This window comes from Mustela nigripes, chromosome 1, assembly GCF_022355385.1.
Source record: "Mustela nigripes isolate SB6536 chromosome 1, MUSNIG.SB6536, whole genome shotgun sequence".
In the NCBI taxonomy this organism is placed as follows: Eukaryota; Metazoa; Chordata; class Mammalia; order Carnivora; family Mustelidae; genus Mustela; species Mustela nigripes.
Window position 1 is genome coordinate 201,144,549 of NC_081557.1, and position 19,846 is coordinate 201,164,394.

Here is a 19,846-nt window from a genome sequence, read left to right on the forward strand (position 1 = left end):
ACATCTAGGTTCTTTCCATAGTTTGGCTATTGTGGACATTGCTGCTATAAACATTCGGGTGCATGTGTCCCTTTGGATCACTACATTTGTATCTTTAGGGTAAATACCCAATAGTGCAATTGCTGGGTCATAGGGCAGTTCTATTTTCAACATTTTGAGGAACCTCCATGCTGTTTTCCAGAGTGGCTGCACCAGCTTGCATTCCCACCAACAGTGTAGGAGGGTTCCCCTTTCTCCACATCCTCGCCAGCATCTGTCATTTCCTGACTTGTTGATTTTAGCCATTCTGACTGGTGTGAGGTGATATCTCATTGTGGTTTTGATTTGTATTTCCCTGATGCCGAGTGATATGGAGCACTTTTTCATGTGTCTGTTCGCCATCTGGATGTCTTCTTTGCAGAAATGTCTGTTCATGTCCTCTGCCCATTTCTTGATTGGATTATTTGTTCTTTGGGTGTTGAGTTTGCTAAGTTCTTTATAGATTCTGGACACTAGTCCTTTATCTGATATGTCGTTTGCAAATATCTTCTCCCATTCTGTCAGTTGTCTTTTGATTTTGTTAACTGTTTCCTTTGCTGCGCAAAAGCTTTTGATCTTGATGAAATCCCAGTAGTTCATTTTTTCCCTTGCTTCCCTTGCCTTTTGCGTTGTTCCTAGGAAGATGTTGCTGCGGCAGAGGTCGAAGAGGTTGCTGCCCGTGTTCTCCTCAAGGATTTTGATGGATTCCTTTTGTACATTGAGGTCCTTCATCCATTTTGAGTCTATTTTTGTGTGTGGTGTAAGGAAATGGTCCAATTTCATTTTTCTGCATGTGGCTGTCCAATTTTCCCAGCACCATTTATTGAAAAGGCTGTCTTTTTTCCATTGGACATTCTTTCCTGCTTTGTCAAAGATTAGTTGACCATAGATTTGAGGGTCTATTTCTGGGCTCTCTATTCTGTTCCATTGATCTATGTGTCTGTTTTTGTGCCAGTACCATGCTGTCTTGATGATGACAGCTTTGTAATAGAGCCTGAAGTCTGGAATTGTGATGCCACCAACGTTGGCTTTCTTTTTCAATATCCCTTTGGCTATTTGAGGTCTTTTCTGGTTCCATATAAATTTTAGCATTATTTGTTCCATTTCTTTGAAAAAGATGGATGGTACTTTGATAGGAATTGCATTAAATGTGTAGATTGCTTTAGGTAGCATAGACATTTTCACAATATTTATTCTTCCAATCCAGGAGCATGGAACATTTTTCCATTTCTTTGTGTCTTCCTCAATTTCTTTCATGAGAACTTTATAGTTTTCTGAGTATAGATTCTGTGTCTCTTTGGTTAGGTTTATTCCTAGGTATCTTATGGTTTTGGATGCAATTGTAAATGGGATTGACTCCTTAATATCTCTTTCTTCTGTCTTGCTGTCAGCAATCAGACAACAAAAGGAAATTAAAGGCATCCAAATCGGCAAAGAAGAAGTCAAATTATCACTCTTCGCAGATGATATGATACTATATGTGGAAAACCCAAAAGACTCCACTCCAAAACTGCTAGAACTTATACAGGAATTCAGTAAAGTGTCAGGATATAAAATCAATGCACAGAAATTAGTTGCATTTCTCTTTTTTTTTTTTTTTTTTTAGAAATATCTTTATACTCTGGATTTTGGTATACCAATTGTAAAAGTATGATATTCTTGATACTTGATGATATATTCATGCTGATCTCTGGAAATAACCTTATAATGCACTTTTTGTCTACATGGCTTGTTTTGTCTTCCTTTGTTTAAATAGTTTAAAAATGCTTTTTCCTCTTTAGCGAAGAGGAAATGCTTTTCCTCTTTAGCAAAATTGCACTTTCTGGGGTCACTATGATCCTTTGAACCCTCCTTCCATAAAGGAGCACACTACTAAGTACATAATAACATGCTTGAAACACAAAACTTTTGACTAGCATAAAGAGAGAAATGAGATTAAAAACAAACAACTCTAGGAAGAATGAAGAAAAATAACTGAACACAAAATAAGTCCTCGGGAAACTGGAAGACATAGACAAACCTGCTTTAACATTTTTACGTATAATACTTAATAAAGCATTTGCAAGAACATTAAATAGATGAATAGTTTTTCAACTTTATTCCCTATACCCCCAGGGCTGCTGTGGCTAGAGGAACAGGGAAGGGTGTTGACAAAAGAGAAGTCAAGTACACGAACAGGCATCAGGCCCTTTTCCTTACTCCAGTCAAACACCAACTCCAGTTAAAGTGTTTTAAATTAATACTGAAATTCCAATGCAGTTCTGTACGAAAACAAGTTTCTGCTGCTAAAAAAAAAAAAAGAAGAAGAAAGAAAGAAAGAAAGAAAAGGAAAGAAAATTGGGTTTAAGATCACTAAAACAATGTAGTTTAAAAAGGAGAAAGTTGATCTTGTACTTAAAACAGTTTTAAAGCCTACTGATGATGTATTCAAGGAGGAATTCCAACGGGAATATTTGCTCTGAGCCTCTGAGTGTAGCAGACTTGTCTCATTCATTCATCTTTTTGTCCTACCACAGTTCTTAGTTTGGGGGAATTTTTCAAGATAGGCCTGTGGACTGACTGAATGAAAGGTTTGCTTGCAGATTTTTGTTTTTTTATTTTCCTGAAATTTGAGAGAAAGTCAGGATATAATCTAACCTAAAGTAGAATGTTGAGCTCTGCCCCAGATAAAATGAATAAATGCAAAAGATAAATGAGACACTGTTGAGTCCTCTAACCTTGTATGATCTAGGTCCATAAATCTGGATTAGTCAAGTCTTCCTTAGGGATGGAGAAAGATTTGAAAGTGTATCTTCATATAGCACTTCTTACTGAGATGATTAATTTATGTGTCAACTTGGCTGGAACACAAGGTATCCAAATATTCAATTAAATGCTATGGTAGGTGTTTCTGGGTGAGATTAACATTTGAATTGGTATATTGAGTAAAGCCCTTGCCCTCACTAATTTGGGTGGCCCTCATCCAATCAGCTGAAGGTGAATAGAGCAAAATGCTGTCCCCTCCCTGAGTAAGAGAGAAGTCCTCTTGACAGACTGACTTTGAACTGGGATGCTAGCTTTTTATTGCCTTTACAATCAAATTGAAACACTTTTCCTGGGCTTCAAAATTACTGGTCTTTGGACTAGTACTATATCATAGATTCTCCTATGTCTCCAGCTTATGGACTTAATCATGAAGATGTTAGGACTTGTCAGCCACCGCAATTATGTGAGCCAGTTCCTTAATAAATAATAATAATGTAATAATAAATCTCTGTCTCTGTTTTTGTCTCTCTCTCTCTACACACACACACACACACACACACACACACATGCACACACACACACACACAGTATTAGTTCTGTTTCTCTGAAGAACACTCACTAATACACTACCTACACAGGGATTCCAAAACAAAAGCACAAAAGTGTATGTTCTTCTCTGTTTGGTGCCAAAAGTTGGGAAAAGGGGATGGGATGGAAAAATCTAGAACACAGTTCAATCTCTTTTATGGTCTTTTATCTCTCTCACCATATTTTATAGATATTCTTGGCTAATATTCAGCAAAAGAGGAAAAAAGAATGAAACTGGACCAGTTTCTTACATGATACACAAAAATAAACTCAAAATGGATTAAGTACCTACATGTAAGACATGAAACCATGAAAATCTTAGAAGAGAGCATAGGCAATAATTTCTCTGACATTGGCCACAGCAACATCCTTCTAGATTTCCTCAAAAGAAAAATAACTACAGAGATGCTTAGCTCATTTAAGGGACATGCCCAAGAAATCTCTGAGGCCAAAGCACCACATATGAACACCTAATTTTATTAAAATTGTGAACCCAGAATAATAAAATTTTAAAATCTGGGTGTGCAAACTTAACAATTCCTGAAATTATGAAAAGTAATCATGGTAATGAAGAGTACCTGAGAATAATAATTAATTCATTTACAAGAATGTAGTAAGACCTAATAGCCTGATACAAATTTATATACAATAGGCTATGGCTCAGTAAAAAGGCATTAAAACGTTATTTGAAATGTTATTATCTAAGTAAATAGAAACACTTCCCTACAATGGGCTGCACAATATCATTCTGTAGAATAAAAAGAGCTCTACAACTTCACCAGAACCTTCTAGTAGTTATCATACTGACACTACATGTGGGTGCTCACAGATACAAAGTGTACTAGCCAAGCTGCTTTCATTCATTAGGCAAAATCAGACCTTAAATCAAACCCCAAAGAAATCATAACAGAAATTGACCATCAGGAAAAAAAAATTAAATATTAAACAGTCAAACACTAGATGACATAAATGACTGGTGGGTGGCTTCAATTTTATAAAGTGGTTGGGAGACAACATAAAACTGAGCAAAGTTCAACTAGATGTCAAGATTCACAATATTTTTCACAGTTATGTTCAACCAACAATTCAAGCTGTCTGTGCTTTAACCCATACAGGGATAAATATGGCATCCATAAATCATGGGCTTTTTAAAAAAAGTGCATTTAATAAAAAAATGATGATGTGGAAAATGCTGTAGTCTGTGAGTCACCCTTTCACTGAAAAATGACTGGCTAGTCTCAGTGGTCATTCCCTCTGATTTTCACTTGACATTAAATGAAGTGGCTATTGTATTGTACACTAAGGAAGGTTCCAAGTTATATGCAAAGACTAAACATCAGAACACAGTAACTACAGGATATAGTTGTAATCACAGAAGCAGTGTATCTGAAAAACAGCCAGATTCCATCATTTCACTTTGGTAACTGCATTGGAAAAGAAAAAAATGAGGGATAATAAGCATGTCTTACTCCACTTCCAAAAAACTATTTGTTGTTCCTGATACAGGTGAGTATGTTTACTTATTTCTAAGTAACATCGTATTTACACTTTGAAGTCTATTTTAAAGTTATCAAACATGGATGACATCTTCTTTTCTTTTCTTTTTTTTTTTTTTTTAAGTATCTTAAAGCTTGGTGCTCTGAGCTGATGTTTAAAGTGATGGTACATACGTGAAGTTTCTCTGAAATCCCCATTTATCAATTACACGCCTTTTCATTCTGAGTACCCATGAAAACTACTAACTGTACCTGAAAGTTCAACTAGCAAAACAAGAAAATGCGTTGGCACTCTCAGCACCTTCTTATTATTCCTGCCCATAATTTTAGAAATTGAAAACATTTTCCTTTCCAATTTCCATCCCTGGACCTGGAGTGCAGACATCACTCAGTTCAGTTTCACAAGTAGATGGCATTCAAGTGGCTGCAAAAAAAAACGCGTGGCAGTAGAGTTCTTCAGTGGACACCATAAAGCTTTCCAGGTAATCACAAATACTTCTGTATAGAACATATCTTTTCTTATGTTCAAAGCAATCCTTGGAGATCATTGTTCCAGAGTCGGACTGAGCACAATTATAAATTCAGTTGCATTGGCACTCACTAGCCACATAGCTATATCATCCTCCACAGTCCACTGTAGGACATTTCCATGATCATGGAAAGTTCTGCTGAACAACATTGCTCTAGACAAATGAGAAGACTGAAATGAGAAGTGATTTGTTCAATGCCATATTGCTAGTAAGTGGCAGAATCAAGACCTGTGTCCAGATTCTATGACTATAAATCTTGTTCTCTTTTTTATTAATTCCTGGGGAGTATGGCTTCTTCCTGAAGAGGATGACTGAAGTCTCTCCCTGGGGGACTCATCTGATTGCAGCTTCCACCCAGCTCCACAGAGGGCTCATTCAAATATTTTGCTGTAGTGTTCACTTGGCTGATGTAATTGCCAAGAATGTCAAAGACAGGACAAAATTCTTATTTATTTTCTATTCATTTGACAAACATTTATGCAGTGTTTATTATGCTTATTTATGCCAGGTGCTGTAATAAGAACTTTACAAATATCCATTCATTCAATATGCATAACAGCCTGTTGAAATAGGTATTATTATTATTATCCTCATTTTATTAATGAGGAAATTGAGACTTAGAGAAGACAAGTAGTTTCCCCAGCGTCGCCCAGATTGTGAGTAGCAGTACTGGCATTAAGCTCCGGAGCTACATCTTTGGTGTTCATATTTTAAACTACTATGCTAGATGGACTCTCCGTTAAAAACATTATGCAATCTCATTCCCACTAGAAATAACTGTGCAGAATGTGTATCTAGATACTAACAACTTGGAAGAAAAGAACAAGAAATCTTTTCTCTTTTACCTACAAGGGTAAAGTAGAAAGCTTGAGGTCAAAGTTCTCATTCTCCACGTTAAATTCTAATGGATTAGGAAGAAAGAAGAGTTTTATATTGTAGCCCTTCTTTTTCAAATTACAGATGCCACTGTTGGTTATTGTACATTCGTGCTGCCCAGTAAAACTCTCTGTGATGATGGAAATGTTCTATAGTCGTTCTGTTTAATATGATCACTACTAGCCATATGTGACTATCAAGTATTTGGAAGGTCACTAAGGTAACTGAGGAATGGAATTTTTAATTTCATTTAATTTTAATAAATTTTAACTTGAGTTTAAATAGCCACCTGGGGCACGTGTCTACTGCATCAGCACAGACCCAGATGGTTCAAGGGAGAAGCAGTGAGGGCTCCTTCTTTTCTTCTGAACCTCATGAGCACCTACTATGCTCTGTATCAATGACATAGACTGACGTGTTCAGTCATGAAGGCCACAATGCTTGAATCACCCTCAGCACCTTACCTCCAGATATCATCCACCATGGAGTCCTGTTGATCTCAGCTGCTTAAAAACTCACAGATGTATGTGTATTTCTCCATTTCTCCCACTACCATCCTAGTTTAAGCCACCATTATTACCAGCCGAGGCGACTGTAATATCCCCTAAATTGTTTCATCCCTCCACGTGTGCTTCCCTTTTGCTAAACACAATCATGTCATTCCTGCTAACAGTTTCAGTTGTTCTTAGGAAAAATATTACATTACTGGGAGCTTACTATATGCTAGGTAGTATGCTAGACTCCAGAAAGAGCATAAGAAGATTGACAAGTTCTTCCTTTTCTGTAGCCCAGAAAGCCCTAATTCATCTCCAGCCTGACTCTCATCCCAAGATCACTGCCTCAGGTCCAAACACACCAGCTTTGTGGCTTAAGACATGCCAGTGCTGCTTTTCTGCCCACTGGGAATGTGTGGTACCGTATAGTGCACGTATCTATGAGATATGCTAGGTTAGTAAGCTAAAGGAGATTAAAATAAATTATAGACCCAGTTTTCTATCTGAAGCTCTAGAGCCTTCAGCTAAGATCAACAAAAATAATAGCTTTCATATATGGAGTGGTTGCTGTGTACAGGATTCTTACACAGATGCTAAGAGCATATTAAAGACCTATGTGTGTGCATACTGGGCATTTATTATCAATGCTTCACTTTAAACCTTAACATCACCATGTGCGTTCATTATTTAATCCCTTCTTTACAGTTGAGAAAACTGAAAATTAGAGTAGTTAGGTAAATTGTGCCATGTCACATAGCTATTAAGTGGAGTTTGGGGAAGCCAGCTTTCAAATCACAGCTGTACTTACACACACACACACACACACACACACATACAAAACAAAACCCTGAACTGTCCTGACTGCTCATATTATTACTATAGTAGGCTTGTAAGGCAAATGATAACGTTATTACCTATAACAATCTGGAAATCGAAAGATCAAGTAATTTTCTATAATCATAAGCATGTACCGAGTGGCAGATACAGGTTTTTGAACTAAGGTCCATAATAATTCCAATTCTGTGTTTTTATCATTACAACACACTTTCCTCCACTCAATCCATTTTAAATCAAGAATCTTGGTGCAACAGGAAAAAAAAAACAAACCTCTAAATGAGTTTTGCCATATTCATTCCTGTGCAGACATTGTAATATCCAAACACCAAAATAAAACACATATTTCTACCACCAGTTTGATGATACTAAGTGCTCTACAGGACCTCTCATTAAGTGATCCCAAGAAACCATAATGATGAACGTAACGACACACAGCATCTGCCCTCAGTACAGGGAGGCAGTAGGGCTGATTGTACTTTCCATGATAAGTAACATACACACAGTATTCCAACTGAGTGTCAACACTGCATGAAGAAAAATGAGCAGAAAAAACAGCACTAATCAGGTATGAACCACCAGTGGCGTTCTCACATAATATTTTTTATTCTTCATCTTTGGATCTTTCGGACTTATGATTTCTCTCAGAGAAAGCAAGCAAGGGAGACAGAGAAAAAATAACAAGGAGAAACAGTGAAAAGAATGCCATAAAACATCTATGAGATTTATTGGTTTGACGTCTGTTTGATATATGTGAGACTTAAACAGAATGGCTAGCTCCCTTTCACTTTTCCCACTAATCAATGTTTCTTTAAGGTCAGTAAAGATTTTCAGTGTGCCTTTATTTCAACCAAGTATGCAAATGTCGATAGACCTCTCAAAAGACATGTGCTTTAGCCACGCCAGCATATATAAGGCATTGAATGAGGCTGGAAAAGTAGGTAGACACAGGGTCCTTTCTGCTTTGTAGGCCATGTGAAGGGGAAGCCTTATCTGTTGATAAATCTTGCAACAAAGTATGTAGATTACATTTTAGAATGTTAGATCATGTCAAATGGACGGGTTGGGTCACTGTGTTGTACAATCCTACTGCATATCTTTTTTTATAGTGAGGATATTTTTGAAAAAGAATTTACCTGGATATATTTTAGTTCCAGTTTATAGTTCTTAATATATAATTTTAACACTTTTAAAAAGGCACTTCTGTAGTGTTATCAGTCTGAAATAAATGGGACTTTTTTATGAAATTTGTAACGTGTGTTAAGATAAGGTACAAGGTAAGAAATATCTCCTGCATCTCTTTCAAACTAGATATGATGCTTAGGAAGCCAATTTAACCGCATATGATAATATTTAAGTAAGCATGTAGAACACGTCTCTCAAACATTTATCTCTCTGCAGCAACTAGGCTTTCAGCCTAGGATCTCAAAATATCATACCAACAATCTTTTTCATATATAGGAATACATTACATTCAAGAAATAGATTTGGGATATAGGTATATAGGTACATAGAACTTAGAGTTCTATAATATTTCTATACAACATAGAATATGAAACACCTAAAAATATAGTGTTGAAAAAATTGTTTGCCCCATTGATATAAAATACTTTATCATTACAAACTTAGAATATGTATAATATTTACAAACACTAATATTCAAGACAAGGCATGTACATTCTTCCAAAGAAGTAGTAATAAAACTGTATGTTCCAGGGGTGCCTGGATGGCTCAGTTGGTTAAGTGACTGCCTTCGGCTCAGGTCATGATCCCAGGGTCTCAGAATCAAGTCCCACATTGGGCTCCCTACTGAACGGGGAGCCTGCTTCTCCCTCTTCTACTCTCCCTGCTCATGCTCTCTCTCTCTCTGTCAAACAAACAAATAGATAAATAAATAAATAAAATATTTAAAAAAAAACAACAACAACTGTATGTTCCAACACTATCATATTTTTCCCTACCAAAGTATTTTGGTACATATTTTTTATATTTTACTTACAAGATTGTTTCTCTACATCATACACACAATATTTATGTTTTATATAAGACCCAAGAAAGTCTTAAAGTTAATTCTTATAAAATATTCTTTCTTTTCTTCTAAACTCCCAGCATACATGCCAGAAAGCTTCTTTCTTGCCCCACCCCTGGGATAAAAAGAGAAAAATATAGGATATAAATCAAACTATTTGTTTTCCTGGAGAGTTTTATGGACCATGGAGTTCACTTTCACTGAATATTTCATTTCTTTAAAACTTTTTGTACTGAGATAGGTTTTCAAATATTGTCTTAAAGGGTAGAAGGTGTACTTTTTTGATAAAGCCAAACACTATATGGTCACAGAACCTCCCATTTGAATGGATACTTTGCACACCATGATTTAACACCATATTTGTAGCTGTCATGAAGCTTCAAGTCTTACAAGTACCATCATTTTCTCTAGTAACTAACATATTTCAATGTAGACTAAGCACAGCAAACCTTTGAAGTAGGACCAAATCCAAAGAAAACACTCAACATAAACAAAATATGTGGCAACACTAAAACAAGCTATAAAAATTTTATAGGTGGTAGTTTGGCAAGACCTACATAACTTGTCTGTGTGCAACCCAAGCTGAAAGACTATAAAACTTAAAGCATTATAAACACAGGCAACGACACACATAAACACACACACATACACACACACACACACACTTTCTGTGTATTTAGGATCTCTGAGTTGTCTTTAACATGTCATTCTCCTGTCCTTTTCCATTATAACACCACCATAATAAGCCAGTTGCCATTTCTCCCTATCCTTCAGACATGCTAGATCAAGGAACTGGTTTACTTTTTAATTACTAATCCCTTATGTGTAATTTAGTAAACTGCAGCAAAACTTCCCCTCTTCCCTTCTGAACACATTATTATTGTATGGTTCTTAAGAGGTTAAATATCAGGGCTCAAGGAAACTCTTATTGGAAATCTGCATTTTACAATATTTTCAATCAGACTGTGTGAGTCTGTAACATGTATTTTAAGATGATAAAGTTACAGGCAGAAAAGCCATTAATAGACTGTTGCACTATCACAGGCAAGACATAATGGTTGTTGGGATTAGAGTAGGTGGAGTGAACATTAAAAAAATGAATTAAAAAATTCATTACATTGTGCACCTGAAATTAATATATGTTATATATCAATTATACCTCAAAAAAAGATAAAAATAAACAAAACAGAAATAAAAGCAGCATGTAGTCCATGCAAGAAGTCTGTTTCAAAAAAAGAAAGAAAATAAAAAGGACAAATAGGAGGAGTAGAACTGACAAGTCCACAAGAATTCTCTTTCAAAAGACCAACAAAGTATATTAATCCTTATAATAAGCATATAAAAGCTACATGAAAAACTACAATGGTGTATTTATATGTATAAAAGAAGATTTTAGCAGGCCGTATTCTTGAATGTCAAGAGCAAATATTCCAAATATGTCAGATTCTTTTGAATTTTGTTGTTGTCACTGTTTAAGTTTCTTAATTACTTTAGTGATGACAATGGAGAGGCATGGAAACTGGTAAGTATTATAAGGAGGTAAGAAAGAAATGGAACACTGAAAAAGTGATATTGAAGAAAATAAGTTTTCAGAAATGTGGCTAATTTGGCATTTCATTTTATAAATGTAATCAAATAAATTCTAGGTAATTAAAATTTGTAATGTAAAATAATTGAACAAAAATGTTGAAAGGATTAATACTGAACTAAACTCAAAATAAAGACAAACTTTCTAAATATCTCAAAGGCCACATGGAGCCCGTAACATCTCAGTGGTTATCTGTCATCCCATCATAGAAACCACTAAGCATCCAAGGGACACTACAAGGAATGAAGGATCTTTTGTCACTGTTGCCATGAGAACACAGTAAGTCCATTCTCATTTACCTACGTATTTTCTTGAGGTAGGGAAGGGGGGAAAACTCCAATTCTAAATGACTGGTAATTTTCCAAGACAAAACAAAACAGAACAATCATCCACAATTTTTTAGACCAAGCATGAGGGAGAACCAAATTTTGAAGAGACTTCACTGTTTGAAAGTAAACTATTTAAATTAAAAGAAATCAAGATATGGTTAACTGGCAAATCTATTCTCTGTCATTTATTTGTAAAGTTTTATGTATTTGCTTTCTATTGCTTTATAGTAAATCACTGTTCTAAATCCATCACCCAGAGATAATCATTGTTAATATGTTCGTATATGTGTAAGTAATGCTCTAGTCTATTTTTCTTCTAGTCTTTTTATGTATCCATAAAAATTCCAATGCAATAATTTTCACTGTTAGTAGCCTACACTTTTATTTAACATTATTGTTAGGGTCCGTAATCAAAGGAGCAAGACCGATAACAAAGCGAAGGTCAAGCAAAGCTTTATTGCGCAACAAGCATCCAGAATCAAACCGACTGGTTGGGGCTGTCTCTTACAAAGAGGCGACCCCTCCCAGCCTCACAGATTAACTTTTATAGAGGTGGTTGAGCCTGGCTATACAAAGGTGGCCAATGAGATTGCGGTACACAGAGAAAACTGCACAGTCATGCTAGGTCAGCAACACACAGAGAAAACTGCACAGTCATGCTAGGTCAGCAACACACAGAGAAAACTGCACAGTCAAGCTAGGTCACACACGGGTGGCCAATTGAATTTCAATTTACCCTAGTAGATATATGCACACCCCACTGATTGGATGTCTCCACCTGGCCAGTGTCTGGGCTTCGCAAGTAAGTTCCTCTGGGAGGGGCAGGGTCAATCTAAGTTCACGGCATAAACACAAAATGGCTCCCTCTGGCTAAGTAGGCCCTTACAATTATGTAGTAGAATCACAGATGTATTCATAATAATACACTCAGATATGCAAGGAAAATAAAGGGTGATACCAGGGGATAACAGCCATGGGGAACAAAATTCTGCTTCCCATAAGAAGGTTTATGAAGATGAGAATAGATGCAAAAAATAAAGACACAATATCCCCTCTAGGTGGTAAATTTAGACGAATTTTACTTTTTCTTTTTAGTATTCTCTTTATTTTTTTACTATACTTTTTTTATGTAGTGTGCATATATTACTTTTTATGGAAAAATCCAATGTAATATAATATAATTTTCCCAGGACAGACTTCCAAGCATGCAAAAGAAGCATTTTGCACTGTTGTGAATGTGAAGTGTTGAAAGACAACAGCACTATGGCACCCGTAGTCTTCATCAAACAAGGTAAGGGAGTTCATCTAAGTTCTGGGCTTTAGTGGGGAGGTTAAAGCAAGTAAAATACTTTCTGGGATCTGAGTAAGACTAGGATTAAAAGAAGCTGAGAAAAGAACATCACAATAAGGGTCCAGGCTGTCCAGGCTGGAGATCCCATCCAGTCAAGAGAAATGATATAAGTTCTTTTGTGAGACAAACCCCACTCATATTTTTAATTTATTATATTGTGATATGTCATATAAATTTTATAATATAATTTAATTTTTATACATCAATTTATAGTATATTATAATTTTAATGAAACGATTTTCTCATTGCATGGAATAGATCTTCAAGTAAATTTTTTAAGGAAGTTTTGTGAGTGGCATTTTTTGAACTCCTAAATATTAATGTCATTTCCATCACCTTCACTCATAAAATATCCATAACCTGGCCCTATACAATAAAGTAGGCCACTGGCTTTTCCTCTCAAAAATCAGTAGATGTTATTCTATGGGCTTCTGCAGGGAAATGTAAGGTTACCTTGATTTTACCATGTCAAAGAAAAAAAAAGACACCAAACCTGCCTAAGTTTTTACTGTTTTCTTTCAAGCTTTTGCATGAGTTTTTCTTCCCCAAGAACACTTGAAATTATTAAGTAGTGCCCAGCTCTGTGCCTTGTATATCTAACATCTTCTCTTTCATCATTCTGAATATTTTTCCACCCTCATTTAGCATTTGAGATGAGCTTACCATGTTTGCCTTCCACATTATGGATACAATTTCTCAGTGTCACCTCTGTTCTTTTCTCCTGGCTCTGTGGGCTTAATTTGGTTGCTTCATTTTAAAATTTCATTATTCCTCCATTTATCCCCTCCATTTTACAGCATTTTCCCTAAAGCATGATAATTATTTTCCATGGAGTTCTGGTTTTGTTTCATAATAACTATACCTTCTTACACTCTACTGAGATGGCTAGTCAGTTTTTCCTTTTTTTCCCCCTATCTTTCCTATTTCCCTTTTGAGTCTTCAGCATGATTTTTTTTCCCTCTCTTCTTCTTTACAAAATGTGAAAGAGAAATATTTGATTTTTAAAAACTAATTATAAAAGATTTACCTAGAAAAGGTGATGGAGAGAGTAGAGGATATATGGAATATGCTGCTCTTCACAGTGCCTAGCCAATTTTCAGACCTACCAGATTTTTTTTTTTAAGATTTTACTTATTTATTTGACAGAGAGATAGAGAGAGAGAGCACAAGTAGGCAGAGCAGCAGGCAGAGGGAGAGGGAGAAGCAGGATCCCCGCTGAGCAGGAGACCAATGTGGGATTCTGTCCTACGACCCTGGGATCATGACCTAAAGCAGACATTTAACCGACTGAACTACCCAGGCGCCCCTGAGACCTATCAGATTTTTATATACTTTAGTTTTAAGGACTGAAATGGGCTTTTTCTCCTCTGAACAATTCCCAGAGCATCATGATTATGAAGGAATTCAGTAACTTCTCAAAAGCAAGGTGTTATACTAAGTATTTTGTAAGTAGAACCTTCCCTCTTCCCTTCCCAACACATAATTCTAGTACCGTTCTCAGAAGTTAGGGACGCCTGGGTGGCTCAGTTGGTTAAGCCGCTGCCTTCGGCTCAGGTCATGATCCCAGCGTCCTGGGATCGAGTCCCACATCGGGCTCCTTGCTCTGCAGGGAGCCTGCTTCTCCCTCTGACTCTGCCTTCCACTCTGTCTGCCTGTGCTCGCTTTCGCTCGCTCTCTCTCTCTCTGACAAATAAATAAATAAAATTAAAAAAAAAAAAAAAAAAGAAGTTACATAAGAGACTTAAACAGAAAAGGTGGTGGAGAAGGCAGATGGTATATGGAATAGCTGTTTTCTCCTTATTCCCTACTCAGTATTTCCTCCTGGGATTTACTGTCAGTGAATGGCTAGACTGAGAGACATTAGTAGGAATGGAGAGGAGATAGGGATTAAAGATAGCACTGTGGAAGACTGTAAAGTACTAGACATGCAGAAGGTCAGCGGCTCAGGCTTTAAGGAAGTTTCTAAACTGATGACAGAAGCAGATAGAGGATGGGCACCTGGGTGGCTCAATCAGTTAAGTGTTTGAGTCTTGATTTCAGGTGCAGTCATGATCTTGTGGTCGTGAGATCAAGCCCCATATCGGGTTCCAGGATCAGCAGGGAGTCTGCTTGGGATTCTCTCTCTCTCTCCTTCTGCCCCTACCCCCACTCTCTCTCAAATAAATAAGTAAATAAAACTTAAAACAAAACAGATAAACAAAACAGACAGACTGGGGCAACATTAGGAGTCTTTCTCTTCATCCTCTTTCTCACTAGCTTGCTGTATTATTAGATGAAATAGCATTAATGGTCTGTCAACTAAGATTTTTAACCCTGGGCACCTGGGTGGCTCAGTTGGTTAAGCGTCTGCCTTTAGCTCAGATCATGATCCCAAATGGGGCTCCCTGCTCAGCAGGGTGTCTTCTTCTCCCTCTCCTTCTGCCCCCTCCCTGTTTGTGCTCTCTCTCTCACTCTCTCTCTCTCTCTCTCTCTCAAATAAATAAATAAAATCTTTTTTTAAGAAAGATTTATTATTTTTCATTTTAATAATGTGGTAGTATGTGTAGTATGTTTATAGATTTCCATATCTTGTGAATGGCCACCATTTTCCATTTTTTGTGTCTTTATGGGTTATTTTTAAAATTTTAGTTCCAGAATAGTTAACATATGGTTTTATATTCATTTCAGGTGCACAATACAATGATTAAACAATTCCATACTTTACTCCATGCTCATCACAATAATTGTACTACTAGTTCCCTTCACCTATTTTACCTATCTCCACACCTATATTCCCTCTTGTAACCATCTACTTGTTTTCTATAGTTAATGGATTGTTTTTGGTTTCTCTCTTTTTTTTTCTTTGTTCATTTGTTTTGTTTCTTAAACTCTGCATATGAGTGAAATCATATGGTACTTGTCTTCCTCTAACTGGCTTATTTCACTTACCATTATATTCCCTAGATGCATCTGTTTGTAGTAAATGGCAAGATTTCGTTCTTTTTTATGGCTAACTCTATTGTATATATATACCACATATGCTTTAACCATTCACCTATCGATGGATACTTGGTTGCTTCCATAATTTGGTTATTATAAATAATGTGTCAGTAAACAAAGGGGTGCATGTATTCCTCTGAATTATTGTTTTTGTATTCTTTGGGTAAATATCCAGTAACAAGATTAGTAGAATAATGGGGATCCCAGAAGAGAGAAAAAAAAGGGACAGAAAAATTATTTAAAGAAATAATAGCTGAAAATTTCCCAAATTTGGGGAAGGAAACCGAAATTTAGTTCTAGGAGGCACAGAAATTCCCCAGCAAAATCAATCCAAGAAGGTCTATGCCAAGACACACAGTAATTAAAATGGTAAAAGTAGTTATAAATAGAGAATTCTAAAACCATCAAGAGAAAAGAAAACAGTTACATACAAGGGAAACCCATAAGGCTATCATTGGATTTTTGAACAGGAACTTTGCTGGCCAGGAGAGTCTGGCATGATATAGATATTTTAGTGAGAATTTAGGACTGGCTAACTTAGATTGAGTTATCAGGAGTCATTTTTAGGGCAATGTCTATCTCTAACTGCTTAAATCCACCACATCTATCAACTTCTCTTCTATGGTTCTCAGCTGAAATAAAAGCACTGCCTATGACCTCATGCTTTTCTAAGGAAACTTTCCTTACTGTACAACACCTGTGAGGAAGAGTTATCTTTCCCAAACCTTCCATGTGAAATGTAATCTTTACATGACACTAGTAGGAATGGTTCTTAGTGTCATAATCTCGAATATAACAATGCTGAAGTTGATACTTCTTTTATGACTTCAAAGATACAAACTCCCTAAATTAGCTTATCCTTCCTGGGAATTTGTTTTGCCCATTGCATATGCTTACTACTAGCTCTGGGAAAGGATAGTACTGAATAATTTGGCTTATATTAATTCATCCTTATAGGCAGCTCTTATAGGTAGTCTGTTCAGGTTCCTGAACATGCTACAGCTTCTCTTGTCCTGAGTCAATAACTTTTATCTGATTTTTGTGGCCTGATTATTCTCAATCTGCTACTCTCAAATATCTATCTTCTGTCTCTCTTTTAATCTTTATTTTCCTAAATCCAGGTTGTTTCTTGCAACCCAGTTTCCTGCCTAATTTTCTCTAAAATCTAGGCTCTGCTTTTTCTTTCTCTTACTCCTCAATCAGAAATATAGTATTTGTGCAGTCATTCCTACCCTAAAATATACTGTCAATACTGCCAAATTTGACCTGCCTTGTCCATTGTTTGCTCACTAGTTTAGATCAATACAGAATGCTTGGGGACTATAGAGTCTACCCAAAGGGCACACTACTATTAGGTAACTGGTGTATTAAAGTGAACATAGGCCAGAGATCCAAATTTTAGACATTTTACACTTTGCTATGTATTTCAGCAATTACAAACATTACAAAAATATTTCTGAAATTTATGGTCTTAACAGTAATATAATGTAGTATTCAGCATTTTAAAATCACTAGAGGTTTATAAGGCAGAAAAAGAAATTATTTGAGTTGTCATGCCTCAGAGTTATTCTTATTGACAACCAGTTCCCAGATCTTTCTGTTTTATTACGGCAACATATTTAAGTTTGCTGTATGACAACACTGTCCATTCATATAGCATAATTATCAGTCATCTAAGGGGGTGCCTGGATAGTACAGTCAGTTAAGGAGCTGATTCTTGATTTCATCTCAGTCATGATCTCAGTATCATGAGACAGAACCCTGCATTTGGCTCCATGCTGGGCATGGAGCCTGCTTAAGATTTTCTCTCCCTGCCTGTCCCCCACCCTCTCTCCCTCTCTTTTAAAAACAATAAAGGAGTTTTTGGACCAAAAACATCTGAAAGTCTTGTTACAGATGAGTAGTCCAAAGAAGAGTCAAGTAGGAATTTCTTGCAGAAACAGTAATGGTAAGCAGATGAGATAAAGATAAAAGGATTATTAGCAAGGTCAAAACTCAAGTGATTGGCTAGATAGCAATTATACAATAGAAATATAATGCAAGCCATAATGAGAGTCATATATATAATTTTAAACTTCCTAGTAGTCATATTTTTAAAGTTAAAAAAAGCAGGTGAGATTAATAACATATTTTATTTAACCCTAATATACTCTAAATTTTAATATATCGTTATAAAGTCAGTCTATCCGTTTGTGGGATAAGAATTCAAAATCTGTATTTTAATCTTTAAAGAACATCTCAAATTGGACTAGTAGCATTTCAAATGATTAACAGACAGACATGGTTAGTGGCCATCAACACTGGACAGTTGCAAGTCTAGATTTTTACATTATCATTATACTTTAAGAAAAAATATTTTCTAGAAAAAAATGTGAGAGACAATCATAAATTATTTTCTCTTACCTACACAAATCTTCTTTTATGTGAAGAGAAATCAATTCCTTAGGAATATGAAAAGAAAGTATGCTCTCTGACATCTGCTCCCGGATTCGCATCCACTTATTGTCAGATGTGGGAAATCTATATAATTTACACACCGGGTTCTTTAGCACTGAGAGGGAAGAAAAACACAACAGGTTAATAGTTAAATTATAAATATATGCCCATTAGAGAAAGATCAATTAACAAAATCCTTAATCAGTGTATTGTTGTAATTGTTGATTTAATCAAGAATTTGTTTTTATCATAATGGAACAGTGTATTTGAATTTCTAAGAATTTTGTTTTTGTACTTTTTTCAGTAGCTTCTGGGACAAGTAGTCTTTATTAAATTAAGAAGTGATACATCAAGTTCCAAGTCATAAATGTGGCTATTGTGGCTTGCTAGTTTGCCACCTATTAATTTCTTTCTCTTCTAAAGATTTTGTTAAAGCATATGTATTTATAAATATACATGAAATATATATATTAACATTTAATACATAGAAAAATAATATTTCTTAATTTCTTCTGATAATTGTTAGTCAGCTCTGTTCACTTAGACAGTAGGTGAGACATGTTATTTCAGAGGTTTCAAATAGCCCCACTACTAAAATTGTTTTGTTTCCTTAATGCTAGAAAGGTTTATTCATTGGCTTAAGAGCTATTACAGTTCAAATATTATGCATACTTTAGTGCCAATGAGTCAATAATACACTTTCTAATATCACATATTACCAGAAGCAAGACAATGAGGTTATGAGCAAACTGTATTTGTGGATGGGAAGTGTTTAGGGAAGAAGTAACAAGATCACGCCATCAATGATTTTAAGATTTAGAGAAAAAGTGGAGGGCCAGATATTAAAATAATATTTGATACATTTTCATGAGGCCTTCTGCCACACTCTCCAGCCATTTATTTTGGGTCAGAAATTTATTTCCACTGCTGTTGAGCAATGACTGCCTTTGTTATACTCATGCACCAAAGCTTAGTGGGTAAGAAAATATCAGTCAATTGCCAGTAAAGCATCTATAATTATTTGACTCCAGTTTACCAATAAAGCTGATTTAAAACAAAATTTGATACTAAAATGAAGCATGGGTTATATGGGCCAGGTCTCCTCAACGTATAGGGTAAAATTCCTTTCAAAAATTTAATGTCCTATAAGACCATATCTCATTCACTACTTGGGTAAATATACAATAGCTTTTGGAACATTAAAATGAGAATCTATTCATCCATTCATCTTCAATCATCCATTCTCAGAAGTATTGTCTAGACATCATCATTATCAGAATTAATGCTATATCAGAAATGTTGATCTCAAACATCCCATTCTTCAACAACCAGGCTCAAAGTTTCCAGTATACCTACTTATCCACTGCTAAGAATTAGCCAGCCAGTGTTTACTTTTCAAAAGAACCAATAGAAGCCAGAAGACAGTAGAATATTTCCAGCATGTTGAGGTAAAATGTTTAAAATCTAGAGTTGTATGTACACTTAAAAAAAATAGAAATAGAATCTAGAGCTATATATCTAAAGTGATTATATTTTTAACATAAATATTAGCT

General features: G+C 35.7%; 1 protein-coding gene across 7 annotated transcripts in view; it reads right to left on the reverse strand.

The window, feature by feature from the left end:
• INPP4B (inositol polyphosphate-4-phosphatase type II B) overlaps positions 1–19,846 on the reverse strand; it is an 822,310-nt gene that overhangs the window by 173,821 nt on the left and 628,643 nt on the right. For all 7 annotated transcript variants that reach the window (XM_059378706.1, XM_059378698.1, XM_059378688.1 and 4 more), the window contains one exon: positions 18,261–18,408. In XM_059378706.1, the coding sequence (XP_059234689.1) occupies positions 18,261–18,408 (148 nt within the window). The remainder of the gene's footprint in view (positions 1–18,260; positions 18,409–19,846) is intronic.